This window comes from Clytia hemisphaerica, unplaced genomic scaffold, assembly GCF_902728285.1.
Source record: "Clytia hemisphaerica strain Z4C2 unplaced genomic scaffold, Clytia hemisphaerica genome assembly, whole genome shotgun sequence".
In the NCBI taxonomy this organism is placed as follows: Eukaryota; Metazoa; Cnidaria; class Hydrozoa; order Leptothecata; family Clytiidae; genus Clytia; species Clytia hemisphaerica.
The window spans coordinates 300,003-322,439 of NW_027103974.1; the positions used below are offsets into that span (position 1 = coordinate 300,003).

The 22,437-nt window shown below is 36.0% G+C and overlaps 1 protein-coding gene and 1 long non-coding RNA gene across 2 annotated transcripts; one reads left to right on the forward strand and one right to left on the reverse strand.

Annotated features, from left to right (window-relative positions):
- Window positions 1-733: 733 nt before the first annotated feature.
- Window positions 734-22,380, reverse strand: LOC136810628 (NAD(P) transhydrogenase, mitochondrial-like). The gene is made up of 16 exons (XM_067067190.1): window positions 22,159-22,380; window positions 17,565-17,658; window positions 17,279-17,307; window positions 15,867-15,921; window positions 15,339-15,583; window positions 14,606-15,056; window positions 13,618-13,874; window positions 13,210-13,504; window positions 12,768-13,091; window positions 12,374-12,562; window positions 6,108-6,335; window positions 5,623-5,868; window positions 5,195-5,461; window positions 3,159-3,398; window positions 1,549-1,727; window positions 734-1,244 (listed from the first exon to the last, which is right to left on the reverse strand). Exons 2-16 carry the CDS (start codon window positions 17,623-17,625, stop codon window positions 1,098-1,100), a joined length of 3,213 nt encoding a protein of 1,070 aa, XP_066923291.1. The 5' UTR covers window positions 17,626-17,658; window positions 22,159-22,380; the 3' UTR covers window positions 734-1,097.
- On the forward strand, window positions 4,003-4,915 carry LOC136810783 (uncharacterized). The gene is made up of 2 exons (XR_010847148.1): window positions 4,003-4,222; window positions 4,339-4,915. It is a non-coding gene; the product is annotated as an uncharacterized lncRNA (long non-coding RNA).
- Window positions 22,381-22,437: the final 57 nt, after the last annotated feature.

Sequence of the window (22,437 nt, forward strand, 5' to 3'; positions counted from 1 at the left end):
GATTTTTGGGCCAGAGCAATTTCGGTTTGACAATGTCCGATGTCTGACCGTTCGGTCAAGCCCTGTTGTCAGGATTCGAACAACAAAAATATGGAATCATCTTCAACGCATCTTGAAAAATGGACTAATCATAAGTAGATGATAAAAAATTTGATGGAGAAAATGGCATGTTACCTTTTTTTTGGTCACATGTTCACTCTGAATGCAAGCAACCAAAAACATGACGGCTACAAGCCTTCCACCAAACATCATTCACTATTTTTTTTCTCACTGAAAACAGATATGAAAGGGTACGATATAATGATAAAACCAATGAAACAAAGTCAAAACTATGGATTATAAAGCTGCAGTTTAAATCACATGAGGTGTGAAATCTAATATATCACATGAAACTAGTTTTGAAATATATTGGATATCTAAGCACTATATCTACGGCCTCTCTAAAACACCAAGTAAAGTAGGCTAAACAGTGTACATATTAATATTATGCTGATGCAAGTTAAAACACGGTTCAGATTGTTTATAGAAGTTTCCAATTTCATACAAGGTTGTGTGCAAAAATGTTGACATAATGTTTCTAAGGATAGAGGCATGCACTGGGTATACCTAGTCCATATCTAGAAGGCTGGTTTATGGACTGTGCACTGGCTATTTAACAGTGCCTTTTACCTGTATCCTTTTTAGTTCAAGAGGGGATCCTACAAAGGAGAAAGAACTAAAACAAATGAGCAGCTTTTGATTGTATGTATGAATGTAAAATTTCTCGTGTTCGGCAAAAAATATCCAATCACATTATATAAAAAGTTTGGATTACCTATATAGACAAATCTCCTACAAAATAGAGACACCAAATAATATTGACAAAAAATCTGTAAACCGAAAATTATATGATTAACTTGACCCTTGGTCTATAAAAATGTGATATAAGTTTTGTGTTTTGAATCTAAAAAAAAATCCAAAGTGAAAAAATCACCATTTCAAAAAAATCTAAATCTTAAAAAAATCCCATACCGATTTTACCCTTACAAATTTTATTTTTCGTTTTGTCCCTCAAATTCAAAATGCAACGCGGTAGTAACTATTGAGTATGTTCGAGTTTAACTGTAATGTTCATTGATTTTAGCGATCAGAGCATCACATGTGGATTTAGCATCACCAAGCAACATGGATGTGTTTTCTTTATAGAAGACTGGATTATCGACATCAGCATAACCAGTACCCATGGTTCGTTTCATCACAATCGTCTGAAAAATAAATAAATAAGTGACTTAATTCCTAAAAAATCTTTTTAGTTCTCATGTGTCAGATTTTAGTACTGACCCCCCCCCCGGTCTTGCCTATCCGACGAAAATTTAATCTTAACGGCTCAAAGAAAACGAAAAACCGAACATAAAATTCAAGTCCTGAAACAACATCATCAGCTAACACGTCCGAACCTAAAACGGAGGCCAGAAGCCAGCAAGTCACTCACCAGTCTTCTAGTAGCCCTCGGTATTGAAGATCAAATACCAATATAATCCAATTCAAACAAGGAAGAAAATCACTAACCTGCTTAGCTTTCCATACTTCAAGGACAGGCATACCAGCGATAATGGAGTTGGGATCTTCTTGAGCAGCAGAGTTGACGGTATCGTTGGCTCCGATGACCAACACTAAATCGGTATCGGGAAAGTCGTCGTTCAATTCGTCCATTTCGAGCACAACATCGTAAGGAATTCCAGCTTCCGCTAAAATTATGAAAATTGGATTCACATGTGCAAAACAAGCAATCGCTGAATGAACCTACCAGATGTAGGTAGTCAGAAACATAATTAAGCTTAATGAAGATGAAAACGTTCGAACGAAAAATAAATAAATAACAGCATAGCATCTAGAGCGACGCGTAAGCTTGAAAGCATGATCAAACTTGTTTCACGCTGGCTTTCCGAGGTAAGGAGCCCCATATAAAACGATTTTTTTCAAAATCAAACCATGTTAAGCGTTGGGCACAATCAAAAACAATTCTTTCTTTCCTGTAAAGATAACTCCATCTCTTTAACCCTTTAAGTGCCACGGTCATTTTATAAAGAAAATCGCTAGTTCAAATTTTAAAGGCTTATATCTCCGGATCTAGAAGGAGTTAGAAGCTCGTGGACCTGCCTGAATGATAGAATTAGTGGTAAAACTTCAAATTAATTCGCTGGAGGACAGAATCAAGTAAATCAGGGCCAAATTTGGAGGTTCTTGGCTCACTCGTTGACCAAAAATGGTCAAAAAACGGTCAAATCTTAGTGTATTTTCGTCGAATTTTTGCATTTTTTTTTGACTTTTTAGCTTAAAATCTCGCTGAAAAGACTCACTTTTAATTTTTTTTGGCTTGACCATGAAGCCCAATCCAATTCCTACGAGTTAGACCAAAAATGACAATTTCTAGCTCAAACTGGGCATTACAAGAGGGCACATAGCCCATGTCTGATATATACGACATTGGCACTTAAAGGGTCAAAGATAAATTAATGAAGGAACATTTTTGGGCACTTTTTGGCCTAAAATTTGCCAAAAAAAAATTCTCCAAAATCGGCCTCCATCATATTTTAAACATTACCATTTTACATCGTTGTGCAAAAAAATCAGAAAAAATATTAAGCCAGTCGCAAGAAATGCTCTTTTTTCCCTAAAAATGACAAAAGGGAATTTCCTCAAATACGAAAATCCGATTTTTACGGCCAAAAGACTTTTCCAAAAAAAAACTGCTTGAGCCACTTTTTAGAGAACCGTGTCCTCTTTATGCATAAAATCAAAAAATACTAATGAAGTAATTTCAAAAAGTCCAAAAAACCCCATTTTTTAGGCACTTTTTGGCCCATATTTGCCTAAAAAAATTTCTTTCGAAAATCGGGCTCCGTCACTTTTTAGGTACTGCCATTTTGCATCACTATGCAAAAAATCATAAAAAACTAATCAGCCCACGAACAGACAGACGAATGAAAAAAGGCTAAAATTATAGGACATCCGATGTAGGTCCAAAAACCTACAGTAGATTCTCCATAAGGGACTAAACGAACAAAATCCTACTTCGGCTACGGAAAATCAAAGTTATATAGAATTTTTATAGGGTTTGTTACCTGAAATAATCTTGTTACATGATTCAAAAGACTGAAGAAAAAAACATTACAAACCTAATAAGACGTTCAATTGACCAGGCATACGGCCAGCAACGGGATGAATACCGAACCGAACATTAATGTTCTTTTCACGGAGTTTACTGACCATATCAGCGATGGCGTATTGAGCTTTAGCAACAGCTAAACCATATCCAGGAACAATGATGATGTTCTTTGAGCTGGTAATCATTTCAACGGAGTTGTCAACGTTAACTTCGGAGTGTGTACCAGTGATTTTCATTCGTTCCCCGGTTCCTGAAAATGGAATTGAATTATCATTTCGACTTTTTAATAGTGATGGTAAAGATTATGGTCTAAGGCCCCAATTTTATTTCCTTGACCTTGACATATCTTCATATCGCTATCAAATCTAGAAACTTGATAAAGACAAAAGTCAAAAGGTGAAATACACCTGTGTTTTTCTGTTTAATATATATATTAGGATGTACCTCCGAAAACTAAGAGACAAAGATCAGTATGGCAAAGCGTAATGTAAAGGAGCTAAGCTCTAGTTTAAACGGTCGACTTTCTGTCCTGCCTATTCTAATTGTTGGAGTAGGTGAAAAGAGGACCATCTAAACTAGAGCTAAGGAAACTTCAATCAACCAGAAAATAGCGAGTTTATGTATGTGTGTTTTTCAGCGACGGAGACGGTAAGGTTCTAATTTGATTAGATCCTGACCAGCTGAGGACGACGGTAAATCAGCACTTTTACCGTCCTCGATTTTGCGGGGCGGAATTGCGGGTTTTTCCAAATCGCTTCAGTCACTCTACCGTCCTCAAAAGTGCAAATACATAAACTCGGTAATAATCCAGCCACTGTGAATCGAGCAAGAAGTCATTGCAAGTGACTGACGTCAAAATTTAAAAAAGAAAGTAAGAAGTCAAAACATTGCAAAAAATAACAAAACGAAAAGAAGAAAAAAACAGTTCAAAAGTTAAAAAGTTTTGAGAGAATGGTTTGGTACGCTATCACAGAATTTATTTGGGGATCTACAGAAACTGCTCCGAAAACAAGAGCTAAAACGAAGTTAGAAGAAGGATGGATTTTAGTTGACACGGATAAAACTCCTAAAGGCGTAAGTATTTTTCTCGACTTCATCCAAATCTTATTTTGGATTTAAAAGAAAAGACTATTCTTTAGTCATGTTTTAATCAGGAATTCAAGATTTAATCAAACGGTTTTTCCCTCTAGAAAAAAAAGAAGGAAGTATCGTATGTCGAAGAAACAGCTAGCACATGCGATGTAGAAGTAGTCGAAAAGAAAGGAAAGTCGAAAAGACGGTCACAAAGAAAAATTGCTGAAGACCACCACGACGATGATACAACCGATAGAAAATCGACTTCCCGTGCAAAATATTTGCGAGATGCCAGACGGGTACTCTCAAAAACTGACTACCAGGTTGTCACCGTGAAATACGACGACACAAAGAGGCGATCGAAAATGCCGACTGCGCGAAAACTGAAACGACAAGAGTTGCGAAAAAGTTTCGAATCGCCGAAGAAAACTGTTCAACAGCCGAAACGTAGAAATCACTAACCACGGATATTTACTCTCGAGTACCTTACCAGCAATCCCCGCTAATAATTTTGAAATGTTTCCACTATCTTATTTCCGCCCCTGGCAATTAGTTTTTGAAATTCTTCTACTCACTCCACGTATTCCAGTGCCCTTATATATTTGGTGCCCGAGAGTGTCATAGCTTTAGGCGATTATTATTATTATGAATGTAAGAATATTATCAAAATGCAATAACAGCCACCTCATGAAATGTTTTATGTTTCACCTATCTTTCAAAATTTCAGACAAGTTTAAAATCTGAATTATCATTTTCTCTAGTTGGAAACTCAAGTCACAATAGAAAACCCTTTCTTAGCAGGCAGATAGCGATGTCAAATATGGTAAGCCCTCTAAACATTATACTGTAAAGTTTATTCTGAACTTCAAACAAACACTCTTAAAAACTCTAAATTAAGAAGTTGAAGGCGGATGAATTGGGGGAAAATACTAACCCTAACCGCTAAAAAAGGAGCGAGCATAAATGACTAACCTGAGCTCAGTGTACCATATCCCCCGAAGAGTACATTGGAAAGAGATCGGTTCATAGCTTTACACATAATGTATGACAAGATACCACCAGAGAATCCAACCAAAGCTCCAACGATGGTCAACAAATCATTGTTCAACATAAAACCTTCTGCACATAAAGCCCATCCACTGTAACTGTTGAGAACGGTGATGACAACAGGCATGTCGGCTCCACCAATGGATGCCGTCATGTGCACACCCATGACTGATGATAAACCGGTGGCCGCTCCTTGAAAGACGAGAGAAAATGAATAAGGGAGTCGTACTTGACAATCCTCTATTTATAAATCAAATAGAGGAAACAGTCGTTGCTGGTATTTAATAGTTCATGTTTGAAGATTTAATAAATATTTTCATGGTAGATTTGGTAACATAGAGAGCAAACCTTACCTAACATGGGTAAACAGGTAGAAGGGTCGTTGGAGTTCATAAACAATCCGAGAGCTCCAACGCTAGCCGTTCCCATGGCGATGTTGTAGAAGTTCTTTCCTGGCAGATCTAATGGGGAAGATTTGAGAAGTCCCTGAAGTTTTCCAAAAGCAGTGAGCGATCCGGTAAAGGTGATACCGCCGATGAAAGTACCGGCGTAAATAGCAGCTTTGTGCACGTTGCCTGATGGGTCGTTTGCGAACAAATCTAAATAAAGAAAAGAAGTAAAACAATTTTTGAACAGCTTTTCAATGGTTGTTTCTAATGTTTCACAAGTTAAAAATGTGGTAGATAAGGAGGGTAGAGGGCTAAGGGTAGGCGTAGGGTAAACGAAACATTTATATGATAACATCAAACGAATAGGAAAGAGACTGTTTGGCGGGGGTAAGGTCTGAGCCGAAAGCGAAATAAAAATATAACTTTGACAGTGTTGAAGAAATACTTACTAGCGTCTAACATGTATGAAGCAACAGATGTTAAGACGGCAGCCAAGCCAACAAAGCTGTGAAATAGAGCAACTAACTGTGGTAGATCTGTGACAGCGATTCTTTGGGCAACAATTGCACCCATGGTACCGCCAACCGCCATGGTAGCGCCCATTTGCGTGAGAACATCAATAGAGGGTGTGAGCACTCCAATGGTGGCCGCAATACCGCTACCGATACCAATGATACCTGAATACCAAAAAAAAAAAAAGATTCTCATCATTTCATAGTGAATTTATCGCTTTCAAGAACAAATTTCAAAATCTTAATAATTCTGATTATAGTGGAGTTTCGTGACATAAAAAGCTAGTTTCTCATCGTATATGGTGTCTACCAAGCTAGTTCTCATTGATGAACCCGCGTAGAAATACTAACTCATGTTATCAAAGAAACAACAAGCTAGATGCTGAATGGACCTACCTGATGATGAAAGTTAGATAGTAATAAGTAGAAAAATGAAAACTATCAGTCAGAAAATATAGCGTTTATAGCGAGAATGCATCATTGATTGTTGATGGGGAGGGGGAGGGGGAAGGGGAGTAGAGAAAGAAGAAATAGAAAGTTCCAGTTGCAAAAATCAGTTTTATTGACAATTGAATCATGCTTGATGGTTGGCATTGTTAAAAAAATCGGGAAAAACTAATGAAATCTCGAGAAAATGCCAAAAAGACGGTTTTCCGGCATATTCGATCGGAATATTTTTCTTCGAAAATCGGGCTCTGTCACATTTTAGGTATTTCTATTTTGCATCTGTGTGTAAAATTTCATGAAAAACTATATATAGTACAGCTCGAGAAATTCAAGAAAAAATGCTTTTCCGGCGATAATCAGCTATTCCGGCGATTTTTAGAAAGTTCCAGCTTCAAAAATCAGTTTTATTGACAATTAAATCATACTTGATGGTAAGCATTGTTATCAATAATGTTTTTGTGCGAAACAAGTGATACTTTTATGGACCTACCTGGTTATGTATTTAACACATATATAATTGATATCTACGTGAGCGTGACCATTAAACAATCATTCAGAACACAAATAGTGACGATCTATTAAAATTAGTAGTTTGTTTCTTATAAAAAACATTCAGAAACCAAAATTTCATGCTCTCGAAATATTCTTTCATATTCAAGACTTCGTGAGCAAAAAACATATCTCATCAAAAAATTCAGTAATTTTAAGAACATTGATGTATCTATATATTAATAGCCGTAGTCTGTATGTCATTTTGTTTGTTTGTGTGTCACTTTCGTTTTCGAACGCAATGTTTTGTTCTTTTAAAAGATGACTTTTGCTTCTTGCTCCACAAATGTGTTGAATCAGATTCACGCCGTTTTATGAAGACTTTGTTTTGATTGATAGATGTCTTTTTCTTTTTTTTTCTTTCTTTTTTGTTTGTTTTATGTTTTCGAATGTACTTATCGACCTTATTTGATTTGAGACATTCGAATTCTTTTCAAAACAAAAGAAAATCTTTTAAACAGAATCTGCTAAAGAAAAGAACAAATATAAAATAAGACATAAATAAGAATCACAAGACAAGTTTGTTAGAACAACAGCAACATAAAAAATAAATTCAAAAGGCGGTAAAAACTAGAGTTCTTTCTTCGTAAAAAGGGACCTTTAAACATCTATGTCGATAATTATTTTGCTGTAAATCTAAGTCATTGTTGAATTTGAAAAGTTATCGAAGTTATGACGAAGTTATTTTATAAAAAGCAACATAAAATTGCGCTATCACGCTTTCTTGTCTGCGTGTCCTAGCTGCCTTCCGGGGGGACTATGGTTGCGAGCTGACTTTCGGCCATGTTCCTCGGACCCTTAGCAGAATAAAGAGGAGAAGAAACAAGGGAAATTGTGTGAATTTTAATTCACTTTTTCGAACTAATTTGACCAAATTTCTATCTTTCTGGGGACAAAAAGTTGAAATTTTCCTATTTTTCCGATTCTTAGTGGGACTGAAGTTTGATTTTCCGATTTTTCAAACTGCTATGTTTCAAAAAAGGCACCCTTTAAGGCCGGCACATACCCTTCTCTTGCCTAAGTACCCCCTCCCCCGGGCTGCCTTTTTTCGACGAATCTCGTGTCATGGTTATTATTTCACTCCGCTTATCTTGACATCAAAGTTTTCCTAAACATCAAGAACTATGGTAAACATAACGCGAGCGAAGCGAGAAAAAAAATCTAATTGCAGAGCCGTCTCGGACGTCGCTGGTCGCCGGTATGGAGTAATTTGGGAATGACGCCCTTTTTCTGCTTTCTGATCATTTTTGCCACAAGAATCTTTTTCAAAATATGGTTAAAAGATACGTCACCTGGGAGGGATAGAGTCAAACATTGAAGAGAATTCTTTTCTTTAATTTTGATTTCATCGTGTTTAAGCCGTCTTCCCAACATCCAAAGGACTTTAAATGCGTTCAGCAAACAGCTAAACCGGCGTGCGACGCCGGGTACCGGCTAGTCTATATATTAATAGCCGTAGTCTGTATGTGTGTGTGTGTCACTTTTGTATTCGCAAGCAATGTGTTGTTCTTTTAAAAGATGACTTTTGCTTCTTGCTCCACAAATGTGTTAAATCAGATTCGCGCCGTTTTATAAAGACTTTGAGTTGTTCGATAAGTTTGTTTTGATTGATAGATTAGACTTTTTCTTTTTTTTCTCTCTTTTCTTTTGTTTTATGTTTTCGAATGTAATTAACGACCTTATTTGATTTGAGACATTCGAATTCTTTTCAAAACAAAAGAAAATCTTTTAAACAGAATCTGTTAAAGAAAAGAACAAATATAGAATTAGTCCGGGAGCCAAACCCAAAAAATGGCATTTTGCTTAACCCAAGATTCTACAGGATAAACTATATATTTTTGGAATCCTCAACTATCCTAGTTTTGGAAATGGTCGGTCCCCAAAGCTAACTCCTGGTCAATTTTTCATACTGGGCCCGAGTTTAGGGGGTACTTTTTATCCTTTGTAAGGATTTGTTAAGGAAAATGCCATTCCAGGGATGATATAATTAGCTGTATCTAGTCAATCAGTTGACCAATTGCTTTGAAACTTTACAAAAAGTTTCAAGGTAGGCTGATGATTATTTTCGGCAAAAAATTTTTGTGAAAAATTATTTTTATAGGTTTGCCTGGAGAAAAAAAGGGAAAATTTGGGTATTTTAACTAAATTTTGACCCTTTTTAAGTCTGGGACCTACCCAAACAACTTTTAATGAGACACAAACTAGGTGTTATGATAGACTTTGATGCAATACAGAAAAGTTTCAAACAAACAGTATTTAGTATTATTTCAGGGCTGCAGGGGGTAAAATTGCCCATTTTTATGGGTTTTTACATTATTTGAGCAATTTTCACCACTAATCTTGGTTTAAACGTCATCAAAAATAGTTTTAACTTGATTTTCGTGTAATATATCCTGAAAGATTACAATGCTGACTTAAAACTAACAAAACCAGGGTGCAAATGGACAACCCAGGGGGTAAAAATGCCCATTTTAGGCGATTTTTATCGTTTTTGGACCTATTTCACCAATAAAGCGGTTTTATGGTGTACCAATTTTATTTCTGACCACTCATTTTGTAGTAGGAGCAATGGGAAAGTTATTTGTGGTTTTCATTGTCTGTAATCAGGGTCACTGTGGGCAAATCAGGGGGTAAATACACCACTTCTACATACTAATAATTTGACTGATCATTTTTGCCGTTTTACTGACCTTTTATTAGTAGCTAGTCTCAAGATAATAATTCTACACGTAGCTGGGACCATTTTTGGAAGCTCTGAATAGCATTATAGTGGAATTTCAAAGCAAAAACTGACAAAATTACGTCAAAAAAATGTTATAATTTGGCCATAACTTAAGGTAAATCCGTCATTTGTTTGTGTAGGTTGTCAACAAAAGTACTAAGAAATGACTGAAGGGTATATAACTGGTTTCCATCTCAAAATTTCATAAATTTGAGGGTACCATACAATAAAAACATCCAAATTCAGGCAACAACTACCAAGAAGTGGTGTATTTACCCCCTGATTTGCCCACAGTGACCCTGATTACAGACAATGAAAACCACAAATAACTTTCCCATTGCTCCTACTACAAAATGAGTGGTCAGAAATAAAATTGGTACACCATAAAACCGCTTTATGGGTGAAATAGGTCCAAAAACGATAAAAATCGCCTAAAATTGGCATTTTTACCCCCTGGTTTGTCCATTTGCACCCTGGTTTTGTTAGCTTTAAGTCAGCATTGTAATCTTTTAGGATATATTACACGAAAATCAAGTTCTAACTATTTTTGATGACGTTTAAACCAAGATTAGTGGTGAAAATTGCTCAAATAAGGAAAAAACCCATAAAAATGGGCAATTTTACCCCCTGCAGCCCTGAAATAATACTAAATACTGTTTGTTTGAAATTTTTCTGATGTATTGCATCAAAGTCTATCATAACACCTAGTTTGTGTCTCATTAAAAGTTGTTTGGGTAGGTCCCAGACTTAAAAAGGGTCAAAATTTAGTTAAAATACCCAAATTTTCCCTCTTTTTTCCCAGGCAAACCTATAAAAATAATTTTTCACAAAATTTTTTGCCGAAAATAATCATCAGCCTACCTTGAAACTTTTTGCAAAGTTTCTAAGCAATTGGTCAACTGATTGACTAGATACAGCAAATTATATCATCCCTGGAATGGCATTTTCCTTAACAAATCCTTACAAAGGATAAAAAGTACCCCCTAAACTCGGGCCCAGTATGAAAAATTGACCAGGAGTTAGCTTTGGGGACCGACCATTTCCAAAACTAGGATAGTTGAGGATTCCAAAAATATATAGTTTATCCTGTAGAATCTTGGGTTAAGCAAAAGTGCTTATTTAAGGAGATATAGGATTTGGCTCCCGGACTAAATAAAACATAAGAATCATATGACAAGTTTGTTAGAACAACAGCAACATTAAAATACATTCAAAAGGCGGTAAAAACTAGAAGAGTTCTTTCTTCGTAAAAAGGGACCTTTTTAAAAAACATCTATGTCGATAATTATTTTGCTGTAAATCTAAGTAAATCATTGTTAAATTTGAAAAAATATGACGAAGTTATTTTATAAAAACCAACATAAAATTGCGCTATCACGCTATGGCTGCAAGCTGACTTTCGGCCCTGCCCCTCGGACCCTTAGCAGAATAGAGAGAAGAAACAAGGGAAATTGTGTGAATTTTAATTCCCTTTTTGGGACTAATTTGACCAAATTTCTATCTTTCTGTGGGCAAAAAGTTGAAATTTTCCTACTTTTCCGATACTTAGTGCGACTGAAGTTTGACTTTCCGATTTTTCAAACTGCCATGTTTCAAAAAAGGCACCCTTAAGGCCGGCACATACCGGCTAGTGCTTATTAATAGAGATTCTTATAGATAAACATGCGTTTTTTGAGTCAACAAAAATTTTTTGCAAAAATCTGCTTGAGCCATCTTTTACCTACTTTCATGCAAAAAATCAGAAAACAATTAATGATCCAATTTTTCACAAAGTCCAAAAAACCCGTTTTTAGCCGTTTTTAGCTGAAATTTACCACCAAAATTTTTGTCCAAAAATCGAACTCCGTCACATTCGAGGGTTTATAGTTATGCATCTTTGTGCAAAAAATCAGAAAAAACTAATGAGCCAATATCGATAAAAGCTAGTAACTAACGAACGAACGGACGAACATACAACGGTTAATTTATAGGACCTCCACCGGGGTAGGTCCAAAAACGAAGAAATATGAGGAAAAAGTCAAATGAAAATCTGTAAAAATGGCAATTTCCAACATATTTCCGGCATTTTCAGCTGGAAAAAATGATTTCTCAAAAATCGGAATTGGACATGTTTTGGGCATTGCTAATACACAGCTTTGAGCAAAAAATCAGAAAAAACTAATGATGAAATCTCAAAAAATGCCAAAAAAACAGTTTTTCAGGCATATTTCCGGGATTTTCCGCCGAAAACTTTTTTTCTCTGGAAATCGGGCTCCGTCACATTTTAGATATCACTATTTCGCACCTTTGTGTCAAAAATCAGAAAAAACTAAGGAGCCAATCTCGAAAAAAGCTGGTAACAGACGGACGGACGGACGGACCGACGGACAAACGAACGAACGGACAAAGCTTAATTTAAAGGACCTCGGAGGTAGGTCCAAAAATTCAAGCTCGATTCTGTTCAATTATGAATCAATATTGATGCTGCAAATTAACTTTCCGTTACCTAGAGCGTTTCCAGTTCTTGCAGTGTTTTGATTAGCCAGCCCACTAATGGCTCCGATACAACAGATTGATGAGCCAAGATAAATCATTTGATAAATGTCCGAGTATCCAGCCATGTTGGCTGCGGCGTACCCACCAACAAAGAGAGAGCCAGGGATAGCGTACAAGTAGTGATACTCTGGTGGGTCAGCTGAAAATGAAATCAAAATTAAGGCTGGTGAATATGGAGAAACCATTAAAGAATACGAGTAACCAAAATGATCAATCCTAAATATTTTGCAAACACATAAATATAAGAGCAATGAAACAACACCATGTTTTTCTTCAATGATTTTTCCATCTTTGAGATTTGGAATATAGGAAGTATGAAATTTCAAAAGAAAATACTAGCTTACTTGGCCTTTTGAACATGTCCAACATTCTCTTGGTGATGATGAAACCACCAGTGATGTTGATGGAAGATACAAGAGCAGCCGCTGCAGCCAAATATTGTGGAGTGGAGTGTGGAACCATACCACCACCCATGAGTAACAACCCGCCAGCAGCTGTGATACCTGATACAGCATTGGTTACTGACATCAATGGGGAGTGGAGAGCAGGAGAAACACCCCACACGACCTTGTATCCAATCACACCAGCCAATGAGAAGGTAGTCATCATTTGGTTGAACGCCATGTTAGGGGAGACAACCCCAAGACCAAGGATACTGCCAAGACCGGCTGCAAAAACATTTGATAAAAATAATTAGCAAAATGTCATATAGTAAGTGTTGATTTGCATGTTATGAATTTTATGATATGACAAATTCTAACAGATTTTTATACAAAAAAACCCCACCTGTTACAAGACCAGTTTCAGTGACAGCAGATTGCCATGGTGATTTTTCAGGAGCTGAGATAATTTCTTTTGCTTTTGGAGGTGCTGCAGCAGGGGGTGGAGCACTTGGAGCTGGTGGTGGCCACATCAAGGCACCATCTTGGTGCACAATGGATCCACGGATGACCTCATCTTCCATATTCAGGTGATAATGACCTTTCTCACCAGCAGAGAGAAGGAGCTTGGAGATGTTGTTTGCATAGAGAGTACTAGATTGTGTTGGAAGACGACTTGGCAAATCAGTGTATCCAACAATCTTTAAAAAAAGATATTAACATTATTGTAATAATTTAAAGATTTAGTCAAAATACGATCGTAGTTAAAAAAGTGCATGAAAAACATTATAAAAGTGGTCATTGAACTCATTACTTGAACTCCATTGCAATTGTAACTTTCACCCGGTTTGGTCAATTCACAATTTCCACCAGTTTCTGCAGCAAGATCAACAATGACAGATCCTTGTTTCATACTTTCAACCATTTCTTTTGTGATCAATTTCGGAGCTGGTTTTCCAGGAATAAGGGCGGTTGTGATGATGATATCAACATCTTTAGCTTGTTTGGCAAATAACTCCATTTCAGCTTTGATAAATTCTGGTGACATCTCTTTGGCATAGCCACCACCACCTAAGAAGTACAATTTAAAAACGGTCAGTTGGATCCTCCCTTTTTTTAAGGGGGGATCCAACTTTTCCAGAAGTGCTTTATAGGGAGGATAGGAGATTTTCCGAATAAAATGGGGGGTTTGAGATTTTAGGGGGGGGGGGGCAAGTAAATATAGGGGAGATAACAACTTTTGGTCAAAATATCTATCATATTTTATATTGATTTAGATATTAGGTGTGGGACAACTAAAAACAATTGAAAAACATTTTAAATTCTTAGAAGGAGCGTTTTTGATGGCAGAGGGTGTTCGTTTAAGGAGGCACTTATACAAGGGGACGTTTATTAAATAACATAATTAAAAAATAAGCTGTATTTCTTTGTGTGCTTTAGTCAGAGAGTTGTTCTAATATAAATACATTTTTTGCTCAGAATTTCATGCTCTTTCAGATGGTACAAATCATTTTCGTTTATTTTGACTTTTGAAAATCAGCTATTTTCCTACACCTTATTTTCCCTTGCAGTTTTGCCCATGGAGTCACTATTTTGGTCATAAAAAGTTTTCCCGGGCCTAATCCGCGTCCTCCCTCTCAAAAATATCTTGTAATATACTGTTCTTTGGAATAGACTAAAAATGGCTAGGTCGTAAAAAAGATGTCACGGGACCCGAGGCTTGGCCGCTTTCTATTTGGGAAGTGTGATAGAAAAAAGATAGTTAACCAAAATTAACACTACAAATTTTAGTGGAATCAAACCTTCTCCTGATTCTTGAATGTTTACTTCAAGAAATTCAGCACCCAGCGATTGGACTTGTTCTCGTACTGCTTCTCTTGTGTCAAAACCTCGAACAATGGCACCAAGATTCTTTGCAGTGGCGATAGCAGATAAACCGGCAACACCTCCACCAATAACAAGGACTTTGGCAGGAGGAACCTTTCCAGCAGCGGTTATCTGACCAGTGAAAAAACGCCCAAAATGATTGGCAGCTGTAACAACAGCTTTGTAGCCAGCAATATTTGCCATTGAGCTCAACGCATCAAAAACTTGAGCTCTTGAGATTCTTGGAACACAGTCCATGGCCATTGTTGTGAGTTTGGCATCAGATAGCTTTGATACAAGATCTTTGTTGATACCAGGATATAAGAAACTGTAGAGGTTTGTGCCAGGCTTCATAAAACCAATTTCACTCTCTGCAGGTGGTCGCACCTAAACAAAGGGAAACCAATACAGGTATTCATAATTAGTTTTGATAAACAGCAAGCTAATTTTTGGACTGACTTAGTGTTAGCCTTGAATCAAAATTTCAAAGAGAGTCATATCAAGGTAATTCTAAAGAGGATGAATGTTTTTACTCATTACTTTTCTTTATATGAAAGTCAATATTGGCATGACTTTTGGCACGAGTTTTACTTTGATTCATGATTCAAGCATTCTTTAATTCAAACTCAGAGACTTCAAAACAATTGCGATAAAAGTTAAAGTGCTTACTTTGAGTACAATATCAGTATTGAATGCTTCATTTGTGGGAACAATCTTTGCACCAGCATTGACAAAGTCAGAGTCGAGGAATTTGGCCCCATCACCAGCTCCTTGCTCCACAACAACATTGAATCCTTTACCGGTCAACACTTGGCAAGCTTGTGGTGACAAGGCAATACGCTTCTCATTTTCAAATATTTCTTTTGGTACACCAATGGTTAGTTCATTGTAAGGTGTACCCAAGGGCTTCTCTTCTAAATTAATGAAAGAGAAAATGAGAAAATTGATGAATGTATAGAATAATCAATAGAGGATTTTCTCAGGAGCATTTTTCATTGTAGTGTCATGTCACTTTTTGCTTACAAATGTGGTGTAGTGATGCAGCAAACATCTATCAAATCAGTGATTTCTCCTAGATTCTGTTTTGCAAAAAAGTGCGAGATACTAGATGTGTATTTCCAGCATTTTTTTATAACATTCCAATTAAGAATAAATGTCACAAGTCAGTCAGAAAAGGTGTATAAGAGTCAAAGGTACCTGTACTACAAAGTCTTGAAACCAAGACGGAACTGCGCTGTACATTATTCAGCTTCTGAATGAAAGAAATTTAAAAAATCTTTCAAACTCTTTGTTAATAAATAACAAAATGTTGAAAAGTTTACTAGAGCTAGGAGTAGGATACTTTATTTGAAACAGATCTAAAACAGTCTTGATAAAATTTAGGTGTTAGTTTAATTTTTTTTTGGAGAAATTTTTAGTCTAAACTAAAATCCAGTTTAATTAGTATATGTAATAACATGATAACGAGTGCAATTTGAATATAATTGCACAAGTGATTTTTTTGTTATTAATTTTCCGAGTCCGAAAGGACGAGGAAAATTTGAAACAAAAAAATCACGAGTGCAATTATATTCAATAATCGCACAATGGCTTTCACTACTTTTTCCCAGTTAGGAAAGTAAATTACAGAAATTACACTGAGATTTTTATATTTTTCTCTTCTCTTTACGTCTTTCTTTTATTGTTGTTTATTGATTTTCTTTCTCACAAAATAAATTTCAAATGCAATTAAATCGTTCGATGCAAAAAAAAATATAAGAAAAAACATTAAAATCAATTTTGTAAACATTGGCGCGGCATTGGAGAGTGTGATTAACGATTAATTGCTCTCTAAAGGATGCAATTAACGATTAATTGCTCTCTTTGAGGACGTGCCAAATAAAACAAATAACCCATCATGCGATTATAGTGATTACTTCAATCAAGTATTAACATATAAATTGCTAACATCTAGGTTCTTAAGTGTCTGATTAAAGATTAACAAGGCTGCTTGCAGAACAGAAATGTTAAATCGGCAGAACATATAAGGGATTTTTGAAAAAGAACCATTTTAAACATGGCCAGCAAATTTAGGTCCCCCCTAAGTTTTAGGTCCCCCCACTTTTCAGTAAGGTTCAGGTCCCAGTTGAAATCTAAAGGTTCAGGTCCCTGCAAAACCAAATTATTTTTGATTTCAATATGTTATATAATATATTTTTAAATATTTTCTTAAAAGAAATCTAAAGAAAAATGATATATATATTTTTAAAAACAGACAAGAAGGTTCTGATTGAGAAAACATATGCACCCTTTAGTTCTTAATTGCCCTTTGAAATGTGTCAAGAGGCCTAACTTTTTCCATAATAGAAGGTTATTGTCTAGCATGCGCCCCGGAGAGCCATTTTGAGTGAGGGGGCCAACATTTTGGAAAAAATGTCGCCCATATGGTTGGGCGACGAAGAAAATTTTTCACTTTTTACACCCTCAAAACACCTTAAAACGATATCTAATTGGGAAGAATAGTAGTTTTTTTGTGGTTTGATTTGGTCTCAAACCAGCTTAAAATAGTAACTCTTAAAAACGTATGGCATGGTCTACCAAAAAACATTAAAAAGCATTAAAAATCTTACTGTAAGTTTTGATCCAGCTTGTCTAATTCCTAAAAAAAATTAAACATGTAACCAGGGTTATGATAGGAATGCAGGCTGGGAATGAATACATACCAAACATAAGAGAATTCGTGTTTAAAAGGATCAAATTATATTAATGGCTGAGTGCTCCAATGAAATGACTGGTGTCATTTGTCCCTTTAAACTTTATTCTCTTTTGTATACATATTAAAAGGACACACACATTAGCAACCTGGCAGGTTAAAGTAGTTTATGTATGTCTACCAACTACGGCCCAAATTCTTACCTGAAGCCAGGATATGATTATGGCGAGAAAATATTCTTCCAACTTGTGTTAATCTAGTCATCTTGAATCAGTGTCTTCAAGACCTCAAGAATACCTTAAAATTTAAATGGAAAAAATATTGAACCCTATCAAGTGCAGCTTTTCCAAAGCCTGAGCTTGTTACACAGATTCTGTGTGTATAGTAAGCAGCATAAATTATGCAAGAATTGGTTTTTTTTTAGCTCAGTTTGCAGAGCTTTATTACATGGTATAAGCCTCTTTTGATTTTGAATTTTGCCTGAAAACTGAAAAAAAATGGGATTTGTGCAAAAACTGTAGACATTCAGCTTGATAAAATTTAAATTCTAAATCAGCACCTTCAAATTGACCAGATTTGATTGTCAAAACTCATTCACTGATATATTTTGAAACAAAGATAAAAACAAAATTAAAAACAAAACATCAACCTCTTTTTTGAAAACACAAGCTCAATCAGGCAAAATCTCTCTTTTATTAACAAAGTAGTCTTACTGTCAAGAATCAAGAAGAATGATTGTGAAAAATCCCTAGGTAGGAAATTAAAATCCTAAGGCGAAAAGTTCACTTTTGAGCTGTCATACAAAATGAGCTTGATTTTGGGACCCTGTTTGCCACGCTGCAACACCCCTGCAACACTGTTCTTGTTTCAGATTGGTTCCTTTTCTGGAGCGCTTCACCCTTCGAGCATCTTGAGGGGGGAAAAGACGCCCCCAAAAAACGAAATTTTTTGGTAACTTTTGAAATAATTATGCAATTGACTTTAAATTAAACAGTTGCAAATTTAAGTAATACCTCCCTTTCCTAATCACTAGGTAAAGAAATAGAGTTTCCATAAGTGATTCCTATCCTACTGTCGTGTCATATGGGGCTATTCCATTTTTAAACCATACAGGGGTATTGATTGACAAACTTTTTTTTGGGGGGGGGGCTGAGCTTTGATTTTCCAAGGAGTTTTTGTTCATTTTTTCAGATTTTCCAAAGAGGTTATTAAAGGTTTCCAGGTGGTTCTCTCCCTATAAACTGACATCAATAGTCATTTTCCAGGCCCTTTTTCACAAAATTTCACTTTCCAGGGGTGTTTCACATACTTGACAACTCATTTGTTTGACAACTCACTTGTTGACAGGTAATCTTTGCTCATAACAAATTATTACTCGACAGTGCATCAGTTTGACATTTTAAAAGATTTGTCAAACGAATGTACCGCCAGGCTGGAATTAGTGAACAGCACGCCGAATATATTTGGCGTGAGGCAGTAATTACTTTGGGCATATTGACGTAAGGAGTGAATATAAAGTAAGATATTGGCTTAAGTCAAAGCTTTTCAAGATCACGACTATTCTAACGCCCGATTTCATTACGCCAGGTTTAAACGCATCCACCTTGCTCTCCCTAACGACGTCAAGCCTGGAAATGGTGAACAGTACGCCAAATATATTCGGTGTGAGGCAGTAATAACTTTTGGTGTATTGGCGTAAGGAACGGATACAAAGTAAGATATTGGCGTAAGGACTCATTGGGGGGGGGGGGCTACAGCACCCCCCCTACAGGCAGACCTTTTTTTGGCACAGACCTCTGTTCAAGCAAATAACAATTTGGCGTAGACTTTGCATCGTTTCCACACTGGAACGACGTAGAGTGTAAATAGAATATAAAGCGCTTTTAGTTCATTTGTTTCTAATCCCATTATTAATTCCTAAAATATGGCTCATGGTCATGATTCATTTAACTTTATACATTTCTTTCTTAGGCGTCAATCACATATAAGTTGTGTTCGCGTCATTTCCAGCCCCAACAAGTGAGCCGGTCGGTTGGTCAGCACTAGAATCATCGGAAAAATGCGCCCTTAACATAGGTTTGTTCGCACGGCAAGAATTATCAAGCGCACTAGCTGCATTTGTTACATATCACGGTTGCAAAAAACAGTCGCATAGCGCTTTTTAATGCAAACAATCCTTGAAAAGTTAAGGACGGAAAGCTTCTTTGAGCTAACACTGGATGATCAAATCAGCGACAAACGATGAATGTACAAAATGCTTTGAAAAATATTGGTAAAAAATCCGATAGATTTCCGACTTTCCAACTGAAAAGTGTTGGAATTTTTAAGATAGAAAGCAAGTTGGTCGGACGAAGCGAACACAACTAATTTATGATCTACGCCTTTGAAGTACCAGCAATTCAAGCTCTTTTTCTACAAATTTTGAGCAATTTTTAGACGTGAGAAGATCAAAATCTCAGGGCTTTTGGGGGCTTCGCCCCCTGAACCCCCACCAGGGCTCAGCCCTGCAAACAAGCCGAAATTCTTTTGGCGTGCTACACGCTTTTTTTTTATAAGAATACACTTTATAAGAATCTCCATGATGAAAATGGCCAAAAAATTAAGAATATGCTAAGAATATCACCATCATGGAATTTTGCTACTCAAGCTAAGAATGTCATTTTTTAGAGCATTTTGAATTATAAATTGCCAATTACCCCAAGTAATAAGAATGCTGGAAGAATATTTTAGGATGATTTTCCCAAAAAAGTTAAGAATATTCACGATGAAATGGATTTACACCATTCTTATAAAAACAAGTGATACTTTTATGGACCTACCTGGTTATGCATTTAACACATATATATAATTGATATGAGAGTGAGAGTGACCATTAAACAATCATTTAGAACACTAATAGTGACGATCTATTAAAATTAGTTGTTTGTTTCTTATAAAATAACACGTTTAGAAACCAAAATAACACGTTTAGAAACCCAAATTTCATGCTCTTGAAATATTCTTTCATATTCGAGAGCCAAAAAACATTATCTCATCAAAAAATTCAGTAATTTTAAGAACATTGATGATGATGTATGCTTATTAATAGTGATTCTTATAGATAAACATGCGTTTTTTGAGCCAACAAAATTTTTTTGCAAAAATCTGTTTGAACCATCTTTTACCTATGATGGTACTTTACTTTCCTGCAAAAAATCAGAAAAAATTAATAATTCAATTTTTCACAAAGTCCTAAAAACACATTTTTTAGCCGTTTTTTTGGCCCAAATTTGCCCAAAAATTATTTTCCAAAAATCGGGCTCCGTCACATTTGAGGGTTTATAGCTATGCATCTTTGTGAAAAAAATCGTAAAGAATGAAAGAGCCAATCTCGAGAAAAGCTAATACCTAAGTAGTTGATAATGTGCTTATAATAAAATATCGAATTTGGCCAGTTTTTCTATAAAAACACGCCAAGCAACCAAAATTTCATGTCGAAACACACATATTCTTTAAAAGTAAGCCCTCCTGAGAAAAAAAAACATCTATCTCATAAAAAAATTGAGTTATTTGACTAAGAACATTGATGTATGCTTATTAATAGTGATTCTTATAGATAAACATGCGTTTTTTGAGCCAACAAATTTTTTTTGCAAAAATCTGCTTAAACCAATTTTTACCTACGATGGTACCCTACTTTCATGCAAAAAATCAGAAAAAAATAACGACCTAATTTTTCACAAAGTCCAAAAAACCCGTTTTTTAGCCGTTTTTTGGCCCAAATTTGCCCCCAAATTTTTTTTTTTGAAAATCGGGCTCCGTCACATTCGAGGGTTTATAGTTATGCATCTTTGTGCAAAAAATCAGAAAAAACTAACGAGCCAATCATGAGGAAAGCTAATAACTAACGAACAGACGAACGGACACAGGTTAATTTATAGGACCTCCACCGGGGTAGGTCCAAAAAAGCGTGTAATCAAATAACAATTCGGCGTGGACTTTGCAACGTTTCCACACTGGATGTACCGTAACAAGTATACTGTCGAATAAGCATGATTTCCACGTGATGTCCAAGACCAGGGTCATCATCATGTGTCGACATCAGATCAGATAGGGAAGTCGACATTAGATTGACTGTACGGTAATGTTTTCACCGTTAATTTATGGATACAAAATGGTATTGCATCTAGCAAAAGGTCAATAGGACGATCTGACCTGGTTGTTCAGTCAAAACAATAAAAAAAGTGTTACTGTACCTTTCGCTTTTAACCAGACGTCCGCGCTTGATAGGATCCTTCGTTGATCCATTATCGAACTAGTATTTCAATCGAGTATACCGATTCGTCATCGATCGTTAATCGATTCGTCATCAATTGTTAATCGATTTGTTATTGATCGTAAATCGAGTACGAGTCGATAGGGTCGATAAGATCGATAAAAGATCGATAAAAGATCAATGATAGATCGATAAATAATCGATAACTAATCATAAGCTTAAATAAATATTGAGTATTGCTCCCCTATCGATCTCCTATACGGATCGTTAAGTAATCCATCGATCACATATCGATCCTTCCTCGATCCTATCGAGCGCGGACGTCTGGTTGTAAACAAAAGCGAAAGTGACCTTCTAGCAAGAGCTCTAAGAATTTTCCAGGGTTTTTAATACCCCCTTTCTGTCTTTGAAAAAAGCTGCTTGACTATGCAGACTTAAATTAATGAAACTAAAAATCTAGACTGGAAATTTTATGAAAAATAGATTGAAAAAGTATAAAGAGAGCCATATGGAGGACTGCAAACTATCAAATCAAAACTCACCAAGATTTTCCTCCGTTGCTTTGCTATAGATATCAATTCAATTCTTCAGATTTGAAATTTATTCTAATTAAGCTTGTCTTTAAAAAGATCAAGCTACAACGGATTTATAAGCAGTAAACATACAAAAAATCTTTAAACCTTCAGCAGTTTAGAACGTGGCCATTTCTGCACCACGAGCTCACACGTCTGGAGTTTGCAGACAATCAAAACAAAACAGGATAGGAAAAGAAGGCGCGAGAGTAGGCGTGTAGATTGCAGACCAGATTGACCTTAAGTGGC